This window comes from Leucopleurus acutus (assembly GCF_964270905.1).
Source record: "Leucopleurus acutus genome assembly, chromosome: 2".
Taxonomy (NCBI): domain Eukaryota; kingdom Metazoa; phylum Chordata; class Mammalia; order Artiodactyla; family Delphinidae; genus Leucopleurus; species Leucopleurus acutus.
In genome coordinates this window covers 118947336-118961226 of record NC_139143.1, presented here as the reverse complement: position 1 = coordinate 118961226, position 13891 = coordinate 118947336, and the positions used below count along the sequence as shown (strand labels likewise).

At 41.4% G+C, this 13891-nt stretch overlaps 1 protein-coding gene across 5 annotated transcripts in view; it reads right to left on the bottom strand.

Annotated features, from left to right (window-relative positions):
• Positions 1-2510: 2510 nt before the first annotated feature.
• The window catches only part of MCOLN2 (mucolipin TRP cation channel 2), a gene marked incomplete at its 5' end in the record, with an annotated part of 60818 nt that continues 49437 nt past the window's right edge, over positions 2511-13891 (bottom strand). For all 5 annotated transcript variants that reach the window (XM_082860507.1, XM_082860509.1, XM_082860511.1 and 2 more), the window contains 3 exons: positions 2511-3317; positions 5689-5810; positions 7199-7405. In XM_082860507.1, coding sequence (XP_082716633.1) covers positions 3281-3317; positions 5689-5810; positions 7199-7405 — 366 coding nt within the window. In that variant the 3' untranslated portion in view covers positions 2511-3280. The remainder of the gene's footprint in view (positions 3318-5688; positions 5811-7198; positions 7406-13891) is intronic.

Here is a 13891-nt window from a genome sequence, read left to right as displayed (position 1 = left end):
CTCTAGGGCCCCTGAACCTCAGTGATAGTGCTGGGCTATTTTTACAGGGAGGCCCTCGGGCACTATAGGGTGACTAGCTAGTAACCTCTAAATCAAGAGGCTGGATCACTGTGCTTTTCATAAACCTTAGATGCTAAGCCTAGGCCTCCTCGGGCAGGAGGGTGGGTCAGGCAACCCTCCCACGATGGTTATGATGTGAGCCTTCGGCAGGGGTTGGAGACGGTGACTGGAATCTCTTGAAGACCTTTTCCTAAATACCCTTTCTCACCTTTTCACATTTGCTACCTCAGATCAGCAATAGCTGACCTGTACTTCACACATTCTGACAAATTTGGTTGAGACAGTGGGCTCCTAGCTGAGGACAGAGGGTCTCACCCAAGGTGAAGGACTGGGGATTCGTGACACTTGTACACCTCTCATCAGGACTGACAGCTTTGCCCCTGAAGGCAGGGCATTTAGGCTGTTCATGTCCACAGGCTCCTGTACAACTGCGTGAACTTTAGACACTGAATTGATCACTGCCTCCAGGACAGGGCTGGATATGGGTGTCTACACACTCAGAGTCCTAACAAAGTCCACCAAAAGTGTGTGATGAGCTCACTTCAAAGCAAAGATCTTCCTGGCTGGCCCAGGTGATAGATTTGTACATTTGTAGACCGTGAAAGAAAAGCTTTTTGAAGATCTAACATTCACTGAGCACTTATAAGTCATGCCCTGCTCTACTCACTTTAAATTTGACTCATTTAATCCTTGCAAGCCCCACTTTACAGATGAGGAAACTGAGGCTGGTATGACCTGTCCAAGGAGACTTGAATAGTAGGAGGACAGGTACCCAGGCAGACTAAATGTCTTAACATCTTCACTCCTCCACAATCCCATGGAACCTACTTACAAACATGGCAGAAAATCAAAAGAATGGCTCAAGTTTCAATTCAGTGCCAGGCTTTGCATGAGTTACCTGACTTAAATGCCAATCCCACAGTTTAAGGTTTGTCATCATCACTTAGGAGCAGAAAGTAATTTGCCCAGGGCCCCAAAGCTACAGGATAAACTGGGATTTTGACTCAAGTCTGTCTAGATGTCCTCCACGCCCATGATCTTTTCTACCATCCCAAGTCAACAGGCTTAAGGATGCTGCATCTGGCTTTCAGCAAGTCACTGCAAGCCAAGGAGGTACGTTCGAAAAGAACAGGAGATCCCATAATGAAACCAATAGGCAGAAAGAATGTGTCTCCTAACTTTCACAGTGAACTCTCCAAGTGGAGGCCTAGGGAAGGAGAGAAAGTGGATTGTCCCAGATGTGTCTATTAGAGGAGCTATGAGAAAACATTGTTCAATAAAATCCAAATAGATAATACAGTTGGCAAGGTGACAATTGTTTAAAATTATTAAAAAGAGAGAAAACAATGTTTCCACAGATACAGGGTAAACTTGAAAAAAGATTTTTCTTCCTGAAAGGGTTTTGTCCAGCTGAAGGGAAAAGAAATAAAAGGAAACATGAAAGCCAATAAAAGAAAAATATAAGCATAGAAGACCGTCATTAATCTTCACTTCAAATGGTAGTCACAGCGGCAGATTACATAAAAGGCATTAATAGCAATTCTATTCAGAGATAAACGATGTACTGGGGGTATACTCAGAGGTGAATAAGTGATCTGACTGCACACTGATTTTGGAGTCATGGGAATGACCCTAGAACCACGGGATAAATGGTTCTTAATTTAAAAATTGAGGGCTTCCCTGGTGGCGCAGTGGTTGAGAGCCCCCCTGCCGATGCAGGGGACGCAGGTTCGTGCCCCAGTCTGGGAAGATCCCACATGCCGCGGAGGGGCTGGGCCCGTGACCCATGGCCGCTGAGCCTGCGCGTCCGGAGCCTGTGCTCTGCAACGGAAGAGGCCACAACAGTGAGAGGCCCGCGTACCGCAAAAAAAAAAAAAAAAAAAAAAATTGAATATAATTCTTGACATTTTTGGTAAGTAGTTTATAACTAAAATGATAATTTTAGCAAAGTGTTTTGTGTATAGACCTGAGTCACCCACCTACAGACTTTAATGGCCTTAACTGGAAGACTTTCCTGGCCTAGATTTGGTGTGGGCACATGAAGAAAGTATGGGGGCATGGAGAGAGGAGTGGGGCACCAGAGGGACTCTGGCAGGGGCTTGGTGGGGAGGAGGATAAAAAGAGGGAGAGCCCTGGGATGAGAGTCCTACTTAATTCAAACCCTACTCTTCACCAGTAAATTTAAAATAGTTGACCCCTAAAATAGCTCAGGTATGAACTAAATCTATGCATGAAGTGATCTTAATCTGAAGTCATTCTCATAAATATTTCTTGAATAACTAGCCCCTATATCTCCTTCACTGCTTTTAAGAAAGTGGGAAATCCCTTTTGGAGACCAGATAGCTGATAGAGATGTGATCCGAATTTTTCACTAAGCAGATGTTAAGAGACAATACATTTTTAAGAAGTAGTAGGAGTTCCATATGTTATGATAAAAGTTAATTTAATTTATTTGGGAAAAAATACCATCTTCCTTGCTTGACAAGGGTAAATCCCCACCACGGTGGAGTTTGGTTGTTAAAATGAGTGACCACTGCTGTAGTATAATGTCCACACGTCATGTGTGTACAATCAACAATTAGCACAAGTAGTAACAAGGTGTCCAAATGACTGTTTCCAGTTTATCCCACTGACTTTGCCAACAGTTTCATATCATGCTGAGAAGAGGACCACAGGAAAATAAGCCAAGAAATGTCCACTGCAAGAGGTCTTTTTGTTGATTTAAGTGTAATCTTCACAAGGCGTAACAGTTCTCCAGCTGTGAGTGCCTAAATTGTTATTGCAACCAATTTCAGTTTTGTGCAGACCATGAATTAACAAATGTCTTCTAACCCAAGAATCACTTTTAAGACAAACCCGTATTTGATGATAAACTCATATCTTCAAATGCATGGCTTTAAACACCATTGTTTTGCATACTCTGAAATGTGATTTTTTTCCATCCCAACATTGTGATGTCATAAATTAAAAGACTAATACAGAATTTCACCAGCACTGCTCTATTACACCAATGCCCAGTAGTTGACTGTGGTCTATTCATCATCCAAGTTTATAAAAAGGAATTTTGAAACTTCAGTTCTGTTCAGACAGCTCAGAGCCAGTCCTCTTCCCCACACCACAATCAGTATTTTTGGAAGTGCTGGTCCAAGCCATTTGGGGGCCCTCTTCATTGTCACTTGATACGGAGACCTGAAACCCGATTATCTTCAGCAGGAGGATTTTAGTTAATAAGCATCAAGTGGTCATCGCTTCCATTCCTGTAATAGAAAGGAAGACAAGGAAAGAGAAAAGAGAACAATGGCTTAAAAATCTTTGAGATGGAACAGGAATACATACTCTATCATGTAGGCATACATAGGTTATTGGCATGCTGAGTGTGACATTTAAGAGGAAGAAAACTTAAGAAGGACAATTTACATTATTGGGGGTTTGACTAGATGCTTTTGGTAATTTTGAGGAGCTGCCTACCCTCCATCTCCCTTTGACAAAGCTTCTCAATGGCTAGAACCGCAGATTTTCCTCCTTGTGGTAGAGAAGAAAGGTCAACTCTGTATCTGCTCAACCAAGCACATCTCTCCAAGAACCAGATCACATTAGAACTAGAAGAGGTTGCAGAGGCTACCTGTTCCACTCTGATGACACTGGAGGAACCAAGAGGTTTAGGAAAGGTCAGGGGACACATTCAGTAATTGGCAGGGTCCAAAATGAAAACCCAGGTGTTCTGACCATCAGGCTAGGGGCTCAGTCAACTATTCAAGGGAGAATCAGTCTGTGGGAGATGGAATCTGTGGTGGTTGCTGGACTGCCTGGTTGAAAAAGAGCAACCTGGCCATGCTCCAGAGTAGGTGGAGCTGTGATAGCTGGGTTGCATGTCATGGGCACTGGAGAGGGGCCCAGACACCAAGTCTTATGATGCCCTTATTCCCCAGGTTCCCTCAGTGAGGTCTGTCTCCAATACGTACTCTCCATTCATAGCCTTCCTCAATTTTATTCCATTCTTAGTTTCTGGCTGTTAAACACATCCAGATGTATTTAATTTTTGGTGATTTCAAAGCCATCACTTGTTCCAAGGCCCCAGTACAACCCATTTCCTTCATCAGGCCCTATGACCCTCATTGACTCTCTGCAGGGTCCATCCAGACCGCCCTAGGTTCCAGGCTTTCATCTGATTATTCAGCTAAAACTGATCTAGCTGACTTCACCCATGACCACCTTCAGCCACTTCTGTTTTTATTTTTGATATCCTCTTTTTTCAAAACTTTCAGCATCTTAGTTCTTCAGCTGATTTCCTTTGGTGGACTCTTCTGTTCCATTTAATCCTTTCATTCCTCACGATGGGCAGACCTGCCTCCGCACCAGGCACCCTCTCTACAACCCTTAGCATGTCTTAGGGAAGACTGTCTGCTGACGTTGCTCTGTTCTTCTCACCACTCAGGTCCGATCTTATCACTCAGTCTTCCAAGTTCACTCCTTAAATCTTTCACTCATTCCATATGGCTGCAAAGAAACCATTTAACAACCTCCCAGGGCTTTTTGTGGTATAAACTGAGGCCCAAAAATCAAACACCAAAACCTATCCATTACTTTCTAGAATTCACAACCACATTCTCAAGTGCTTTTATTTTTTTCTTTACAGTTAACTACATATTAGAAAAGCAACTTTGAGAGACTTTCCTTATAATACAAGGTGCCTCCTAGGAGGCAGCTGCCTATAAAGAAAAGTAATTTCCCTTTATCCTTGCTTCCATGGCAACACTTCAATGCTCTGAGAGGATAAACTGTGCTTGTAAAAACTTAACTCTTCTCAGAAGACCTCATTTCATATTTACCAGACATTCTTTGGAAATGCTCCAACATACCATTTCAAATCCCAAGATGCAGTATGAATTGATTAACGGAAAATACATCCTGCAATTTTAAGTAGCAATTATGTTCTCCCATCTTCCTTCAGGAATCTGGTTTAGAGAATCCTTCTGGAAACACATGAGTAGGGGGTACTTGCAGTTAACAACCCCTACTCCTGACTTCAGACGAAAACAAACATGGGCATAATTAAGAAAATTATCCTCATCTGACCCCCTTTCTAGTCCCCAAGCCACTATGTGGAGGCTTTGCCACTGAGGTCCAGACTATTTTTGCACGTGCACTGATGAATGGCGAGCAAACAGCAGGTGATCAGCTGATTTCTGTTTGCAGCCAAGGACACGTATGGCTTCCTCTCAAGCAGGTTTCCTGCTCTGCTCAAGGAAGGTTATTTGTACTACAGATTGCGAAAAGGGGAAAACACCTTTGACGTTCCCACAACTCCATCTCTAAAAAGAAAGGCTTTGACCTCTTCCTTTGGCCAGCTCACCCTCTCGACTTCAGGGGCATAGCTCATGCCTTCTCAAAACAGTCTCATAATATTCCCAAGAGATTTCAACCATGTCATGTACCTTTCTACCTTGTTCTATAAGAAACAATTCATTTCTAAAGTCAATTACAGTGGGAGGAAAGCAAGGAGGGATGCATTATTTCCCCCAGTCAGCTGATTCCTGAGTGTAGCATTTGACCTGGGAGGACCCTTTGTTAAGGCAGCAGGGCGTCTCATCCCGGGAGCACAGAGACCCGACTGAACACAGTACTGACCTCCTCAGACAGCAGATGCAGGACAGGAAGGCTGATGACTCTTTCTGACACTTCTCTTTGCTACCACACTCCTTCAGGAATTCCTGAAGATCCGTAGCAGGAAACCCATTCTGTTGGTATTTCTTTAAAAAGTACACAGTGTTGTTACCTCAGTTATAATGAGAGAAATTGCTTCTTGTCAACAAACCAAATCCATCTCTGCTAAAATAAAACTCTCCCACGTTGCTAGCACAGATCCAAGAACTGACATTAACAATGATCAATCATCAATCAATCAGTCCCTTGAAAGCCAAGCCAGGGTCACCATGGCTTGAACAGAGAGCCATGGGAACAGAGAGCCATCCAGAGGAAAACTCCAGAAATCAAGCCGTGGTGGGGCAGTGGAGAGGTGTGTTAATTAAAGGAGTGAAGGAAATAGAAGTCTAAAGCTTTCACGTTAATTGCAAGACCAGGTAAGACCTCCTCTTCCCCACACTGCCCATAGAGTCTGGCTGGGAAGTAATCCCTATTTCCTCTACTTCTGTAGAAGTTGGTCACTTAGTGAGGTAGAAGGCAGTAGGTCCCTCCAAGCAGACATAAAGACCCTGAGAGACCCCTCCCCTCACACTTAGTGAGGTCATCCACCAGGTCACCGAGGCTTGGCGCACTCACGGGGACACGGCCGCGTCAAGGACAGCCTCCCACGGTGAGCAGGGCACTGCTCATCCCCCCACGGCCAGCCCCGCTGTGGAGCCAACCACCAATTCCCACAGGAACACGCATCTCCTTGCGCACAAAGTGCTCAGAAGTACTTCCAATGGACTGGCTTCTTCTGAGATAGTCTGAGAAGGGTTCAAGAAGAGGACAACACCCCAAGACACGGACATGGCACCCCTGGTTGCTCAGATGCTGGCCCCGAAACAGGATTTTCTGAGCATGACCATCTGCTGCGGAGACACCACTGCCCCCGAGGCAGCAGAGCTTCCTTCATGCTACACATAAGTTAAACGGACCTAGTCTGAAAGGACACACAACCCACCAGGTGGCTTAGGAAGGCAGGAGGCTAAACAGCCACAAAAGCCTTAACTTTTAAAATGTAAAGGAAACCTGCACCACACAAGCGGCATCCAGTGTATGAGGTGTGCCAATATCCGGACACTTGTCAGGATGACGGTCACCCCTTATCACTGAAACTTACTACTCAAAGTCTAAGTTCCGGGACAGGCAGGTACACCTGTCAGTGCCAAGACCGACAGCCCAGCTACTTGATTTACCAAACTCAGCCCATCTTTACCCATTTCCTTTCTCTTTCCCACCACACCTCCAAACCAATCCACTGGGCACCAGGGACAATGTCCTAAATGCATATTTAAATTAACCTCCAGCATCTAAAAAGTTTCTTTTTTACAAAACCTCAAAATCTAAGTAAAACTACAGTATTTTAAGTAAGTAAAATATTATAGTATTTTCCCATGTTCTGATCTATACAGAATTTGCAATCGTTTTTTGGCAGGAAATAATAACTGCTTACCTTAATGGTGTCATAAGAATCTGTAATAATTGCAATGAAAAGGCTGAGAATCATATATATGAAAAGACTGATGAAGGAATATAAATACAGGCGACTGAACAGCCACACCAAGAGGCTCTTCTGCTGGATGTGAGCAAAGGTCGCATACATGTCATCACCGTTGACCAGAGAAAACAAACACTCAGCAACTGTGTTCAGATTTTCAAACTGCGGGGGAGACCAAAAGTAGCTTTTGAGACATATTAGCCAAAGAAGCAGAGAAGTATCTAGTTAGCTGGTTTTGTTGAAGTTGTTGCTGCCATTGTTATTAACATTCACTTTAGGGAATCTGGAATACCACACGTAGGAAAGCGTTACTCAAAACTTTCCTCCACACTCACAAAGATCATCTCTTGACACTTCCCTCAGTTTTTTTCCTTTGCACTTTTTATATTTGTGGTCATATCATCTAACAATTCTGGATCCAGATTCGTCTTTCTTTTCTATTTAACATAGTCTTATGTTATGCATACTTAGCATTTGTTAGATAATGGAACCACTCCTTGGAAATGTCAAATTTAACTATTTCCCTTTCACTGGACATGCCAATCATGTTTGCTATTATAAAGAACAATGCAATGCACGTTTCTTAGCATAATGTTTTTTTCCTATTACTGGGTCTAAGCAATTAACTTTTTTTTTTTTTTTTTGGCTGCGTTGGGTCTTCGTTGATGCATGCAGGCTTTCTCTAGTTGCAGGCTTTCCCGAATCAGCTGCTCCTTTAACCCTGTCCTGTCTGAGCGAAGAACAGACGCCCTCAGGTGAACTACATGCAGAGGCGGGGTCAAATCCAAAGCTGAACCCCTGGAGCTGTGCAAACATAGAAGAGAAACGGAAATCTCTCCCAGCAGCCTCAGGAGCAGCGGATTAAATCTCCACAATCAACTTGGTGTACCCTGCATCTGTGGAATACCTGAATAGACAACGAATCATCCCAAACTGAGGAGGTGGACTTTGGGGGCAATGATATATATATATACATATATATATATATATATATGTATATATATATATATGTATATATGTATATATGTATATATGTATATATATATATTTCCCATTTTCTCTTTTTGTGAGTGTGTATGTGTATGCTTCTGTGTGTGATTTTGTCTGTATAGCTTTAGTTTTACCACTTGTCCTAGGGTTCTGACTGTCCGTTTGTTTTTTTTCTTTCTTTTATTACTTAAAATTTTTTTTCTTAATAATTATTTTTTATATTTTATTTTAATTACTTTATTTTATTTTATCTTCTTTCTTTCTTTCTTTTTTTCCTCCCTTTTATTCTGAGCCATGCGGAGGACAGGCTCTTGGTGCTCCAGCCAGGCATCAAGGCTGTGCCACTGAGGTGGGAGAGCCAAGTTCAGGACACTGGTCCACAAGAGACCTCCCAGCTCCACGTAATATCAAATGGCAAAAATCTCCCAGAGATCTCCATCTCAACGCCAAGACCCAGCTCCACTCAACGATCAGCAAGTTACAGTGCTGGACACCCTATGCCAAACAACTAGCGAGACAGGAACACAGCCCCACCCATTAGCAGAGAGGCTGCCTAAAATCATAATAAGGCCACAGACACCCCAAAACACACCACCAGACGTGGACCTGCCCAACAGAAAGATAAGATCCAGCCTCATCCACCAGAACACAGGCACCAGTCCCCTCCACCAGGAAGCCTACACAACCCACTGAACCAACCTTAGCCACTGGGGACAGACACCAAAAACAATGGGGACTACAAACCTGCAGCCTGCGAAAAGGAGACGCCTAACACAGCAAGTTAAGCAAAATGAGAAGACAGAGAAACACAGAGCAGATGAAGGAGCAAGATAAAAACCCACCAGACCTAACAAATGAAGAGGAAGTAGGCAGTCTACCTGAAAAAGAATTCAGAGTAATGATAGTAAAGATGATCCAAAATCTTGGAAATAGAATGGAGAAAATACAAGAAACGTTTAACAAGGACCTAGAAGAATAAAGAGCAAACAAACAGGGATGAACAATACAATAAATGAAATTAAAAATTCTCTACAAGGGATCAATAGCAGAATAACTGAGGCAGAAGAACGGATAAGTGACCTGGAAAATAAAATCGTGGAAATAACTACTGCAGAGCAGAAAAAAGAATGAAAAGAATTGAGGACAGTCTCAGAGACCTCTGGGACAACATTAAATGCACGAACATTCGAATTATAGGGTTCCCAGAAGAAGAAGAGAAAAAGAAAGGGACTGAGAAAATATTTGAGGAGATTAAAGTGGAAAACTTCCCTAATATGGGAAAGGAAATAGTTAATCAAGTCCAGGAAGAACAGAGAGTCCCATACAGGATAAATCCAAGGAGAAACACGCCAAGAAACATATTAATCAAACTATCAAAAATTAAATACAAAGAACAAATATTAAAAGCAGCAAGGGAGGGCTTCCCTGGTGGCACAGTGGTTGAGAGTCCGCCTGCCGATGCAGGGGACACGGGTTCATGCCCCGGTCGGGGAAGATCCTGCAGGCCGCGGAGCAGCTGGGCCCGTGGGCCATGGCCGCTGAGCCTGCGCGTCCGGAGCCTGTTCTCTGCAACGGGAGAGGCCACAACAGTGAGAGGCCCGCGTACCGCAAAAAAAAAAAAAAAAAAAAAAGAAGCAGCAAGGGAAAAACAACAAATAATCATAAGGGAATCCCCATAAAGTTAACAGCTGATCTTTCAGCAGAAACTCTGCAAGCCAGAAGGGAGTCATAGGACATATTTAAAGTGATGAAGGAGAAAAACCTACAACCAAGATTACTCTACCCAGCAAGGATCTCATTCATATCTGATGGAGAAATTGAAACCTTTACAGACAAGCAAAAGTTAAGAGAATTCAGCACCATCAAACCAGCTTTACAACAAATGCTAAAGGAACTTCTCTAGGCAGGAAACACAAGAGAAGGAAAAGACCTACAATAACAAACCCCAAACAATTAAGAAAATGGGAATAGGAACATATTTATCAATAATTACCTTAAATGTAAATGGATTAAATGCTCCAACCAAAAGACATAGATTGGCTGAATGGATACAAAAACAAGACCCATATATATGCTGTCTACCAGAGACCCACTTCAGACCTAGGGACACATATAGACTTAAAGTGAGGGGATGGAAAAAGATATTCCATGCAAATGGAAATGAAAAGAAGGCTGGAGTAGCAATTCTCATATCAGACAAAATAGACTTTAAAACAAAGACTATCACAAGAGACAAAGAAGGACACTACATAGTGATCAAGGGATCAATCCAACAAGAAGATATAACAATTGTAAATATTTAGGCACCCAACATAGGAGCACCTCAATACATAAGGCAAATACTAACAGCCATAAAAGGGGAAATCAACAGTAACACAATCATAGTAGGGGACTTTAACACCCCACTTTCACCAACGGACAGATCATCCAAGATGAAAATAATGAGGAAACACAAGCTTTAAATGATACATTAAACAGGAGGGACTTAACTGATATTTATAGGACATTCCATCAAAAACAACAGAATACACATTCTTCTCAAGTGCTCATGGAACATTCTCCAGGATAGATCATATCTTGGGTCACAAATCAAGCCTTGGTAAATTTAAGAAAATTGAAATCATATCAAGTATCTTTTCTGACCACAACGCTATGAGACTAGATATCAATTACAGAAAAAAGTCTGTTAAAAACAAAAACACATGGAGGCCAAACAACACACTACTTAATAACCAAGAGTTCACTGAAGAAATCAAAGAGGAAATCAAAAAATACCTAGAAACATATGACAATGAAAACACGACGACCCAAAACCTATGGGGTGCAGCAAAAGGAGTTTTAAGAGGGAAACTTATAGCGACACAATCCCACCTTAAGAAACAAGAAACATCACAAATAAACAACCTAACCTTACACCTAAAGCAATTAGAGAAAGAAGAACAAAAAAGCCCCAAAGTTAGCGGAAGGAAAGAAATCATAAAGATCAGATCAGAAATAAATGAAAAAGAAATGAAGGAAACGATAGCAAAGATCAATAAAACTAAAAGCTGGTTCTTTGAGAGGATAAACAAAATTGTTAAACCATTAGCCAGACTCATCAAGAAAAAAAGGGAGAAGACTCAAATCAATAGAATTAGAAATGAAAAAGGAGAAGTAACAACTGACACTGCAGAAATACAAAGGATCATCAGAGATCACTACAAGCAACTGTGTGCCAATAAAATGGACAACCTGAAAGAAATGGACACATTTTTAGAAATGCACAATGTTCCAAGACTGAACCAAGAAGAAATAGAAAATATGAACAGACCAAACACAAGCACTGAAAGTGAAACTGTGATTAAAAATCTTCCAACAAACAAAAGCCCAGGACCAGAGGGCTTCACAGGCGAATTCTATCAAACATTTAGAGAAGAGCTAACACCTATCCTTCTCAAACTCTTCCAAAATATAGCAGAGGGAGGAACACTCCCAAATTCCTTCTACGAGGCCACCATCACCTTGATACCAAAACCAGACAAGGATGTCACAAAGAAAGAAAACTACAGGCCAATATCACTGATGAACATAGATGCAAAAATCCTCAACAAAATACTAGCAAACAGAATCCAACAGCACATTAAAAGGATCATACACCATGATCAAGCGGGGTTTATTCCAGGAATGCAACGATTCTTCAATATATGCAAATCTCTCAATGTGATAAACCATATTAACAAACTGAAGGAGAAAAACCATATGATCATCTCAATAGATGCAGAGAAAGCTTTTGACAAAATTCAACACCCATTTATGATAAAAACCCTGCAGAAAGTAGGCATAGAGGGAACTTTCCTCAACATAATAAAGGCCATATATGACAAGCCCACAGCCAACATCATCCTCAATGGTGAAAAACTGAAAGCATTTCCACTAAGATCAGGAACAATACAAGGTTGCCCACTCTCACCACTCTTATTCAACATAGTTTTGGAAGTTTTAGCCACAGCAATCGGAGAAGAAAAGGAAATAAAAGGAATCCAAATTGGAAAAGAAGAAGTAAAGCTGTCACTGTTTGCAGATGACATGATACTATACATAGAGAATCCTAAAGATGCTACCAGAAAACTACTAGAGCTAATCAATGAATTTGGTAAAGTAGCAGGATACAAAATTAATGCACAGAAATCTCTGGCATTCCTATACACTAATGATGAAAAATCTGAAAGTGAAATCAAGAAAACACTCCCATTTACCAATGCAACAAAAAGAATAAAATATCTAGGAATAAACCTACCTAAGGAGACAAAAGACCTGTATGCAGAAAATTATAAGACACTGATGAAAGAAATTAAAGATGATACAAATAGATGGAGAGATATACCATGTTCTTGGATTGGAAGAATCAACATTGTGAAAATGACTCTACTACCCAAAGCAATCTACAGATTCAGTGCAATCCATATCAAACTACCACTGGCGTTTTTCACAGAACTAGAACAAAAAATTTCACAATTTGTATGGAAACACAAAAGACCCCGAATAGCCAAAGCAATCTTGAGAATGAAAAACGGAGCTAGAGGAATCAGGCTCCCTGACTTCAGACTATACTACAAAACTACAGTAATCAAGACAGTATGGTACTGGCACAAAAACAGAAAGATAGATCAATGGAACAGCATAGAAAGTCCAGAGATAAACCCACACATATATGGTCACCTTATCTTTGATAAAGGAGGCAGGAATGTACACTGGAGAAAGGACAGCCTCTTCAATAAGTGGTGCTGGGAAAACTGGAGAGGTACATGTAAAAGTATGAGATTAGATCACTCCCTAACACCATACACAAAAATAAGCTCAAAATGGATTAAAGACCTAAATGTAAGGCCAGAAACTATCAAACTGTTAGAGGAAAACATAGGCAGAACACTCTATGACATAAATCACAGCAAGATCCTCTTTGACCCACCTCCTAGAGAAATGGAAATAAAAACAAAAATAAACAAATGGGACCTAATGAAACTGAAAAGCTTTTGCACAGCAAAGGAAACCATAAATAAGATGAAAAGACAGCCCACAGAATGTGAGAAAATATTTGCAATGAAGCAACTGACAAAGGATTAACCGCCAAAATTTACAAGCAGCTCATGCAGCTCAACATTGAAAAAGCAAACAACCGAATCCAAAAATGGGCAGAAGACCTAAATAGACATTTCTCATAAGATATACAGATTGCTAACAGACACATGAAAGAATTCTCAACATCATGAATCATTAGAGAAATGCAAATCAAAACTACACTGAGAAATCATCTCACACCATTCAGAATGGCCATCATCAAAAAATCTACAAACAATAAATGCTGGAGAGGGTGTGGAGAAAAGGGAACCCTCTTGCACTGTTGGTGGGAATGTAAATTGATTCAGCCACTATGGAGAACAGTATGGAGGTTCCTTAAAAGACTACCAATAGAACTACCATACGACCCAGCAATCCCACTACTGGGCATATACCCTGAGAAAACCACAATTCAAAAAGAGTCATGTACCAAAATATTCATTGCTGCTCTATTTACCATAGCCAGGACATGGAAGCAAGCTAAGTGTCCATCAACAGATGAATGGATAAAGAAGATGTGGCACATATATACAATGGAATATTACTCAGCTATAAAAAGGA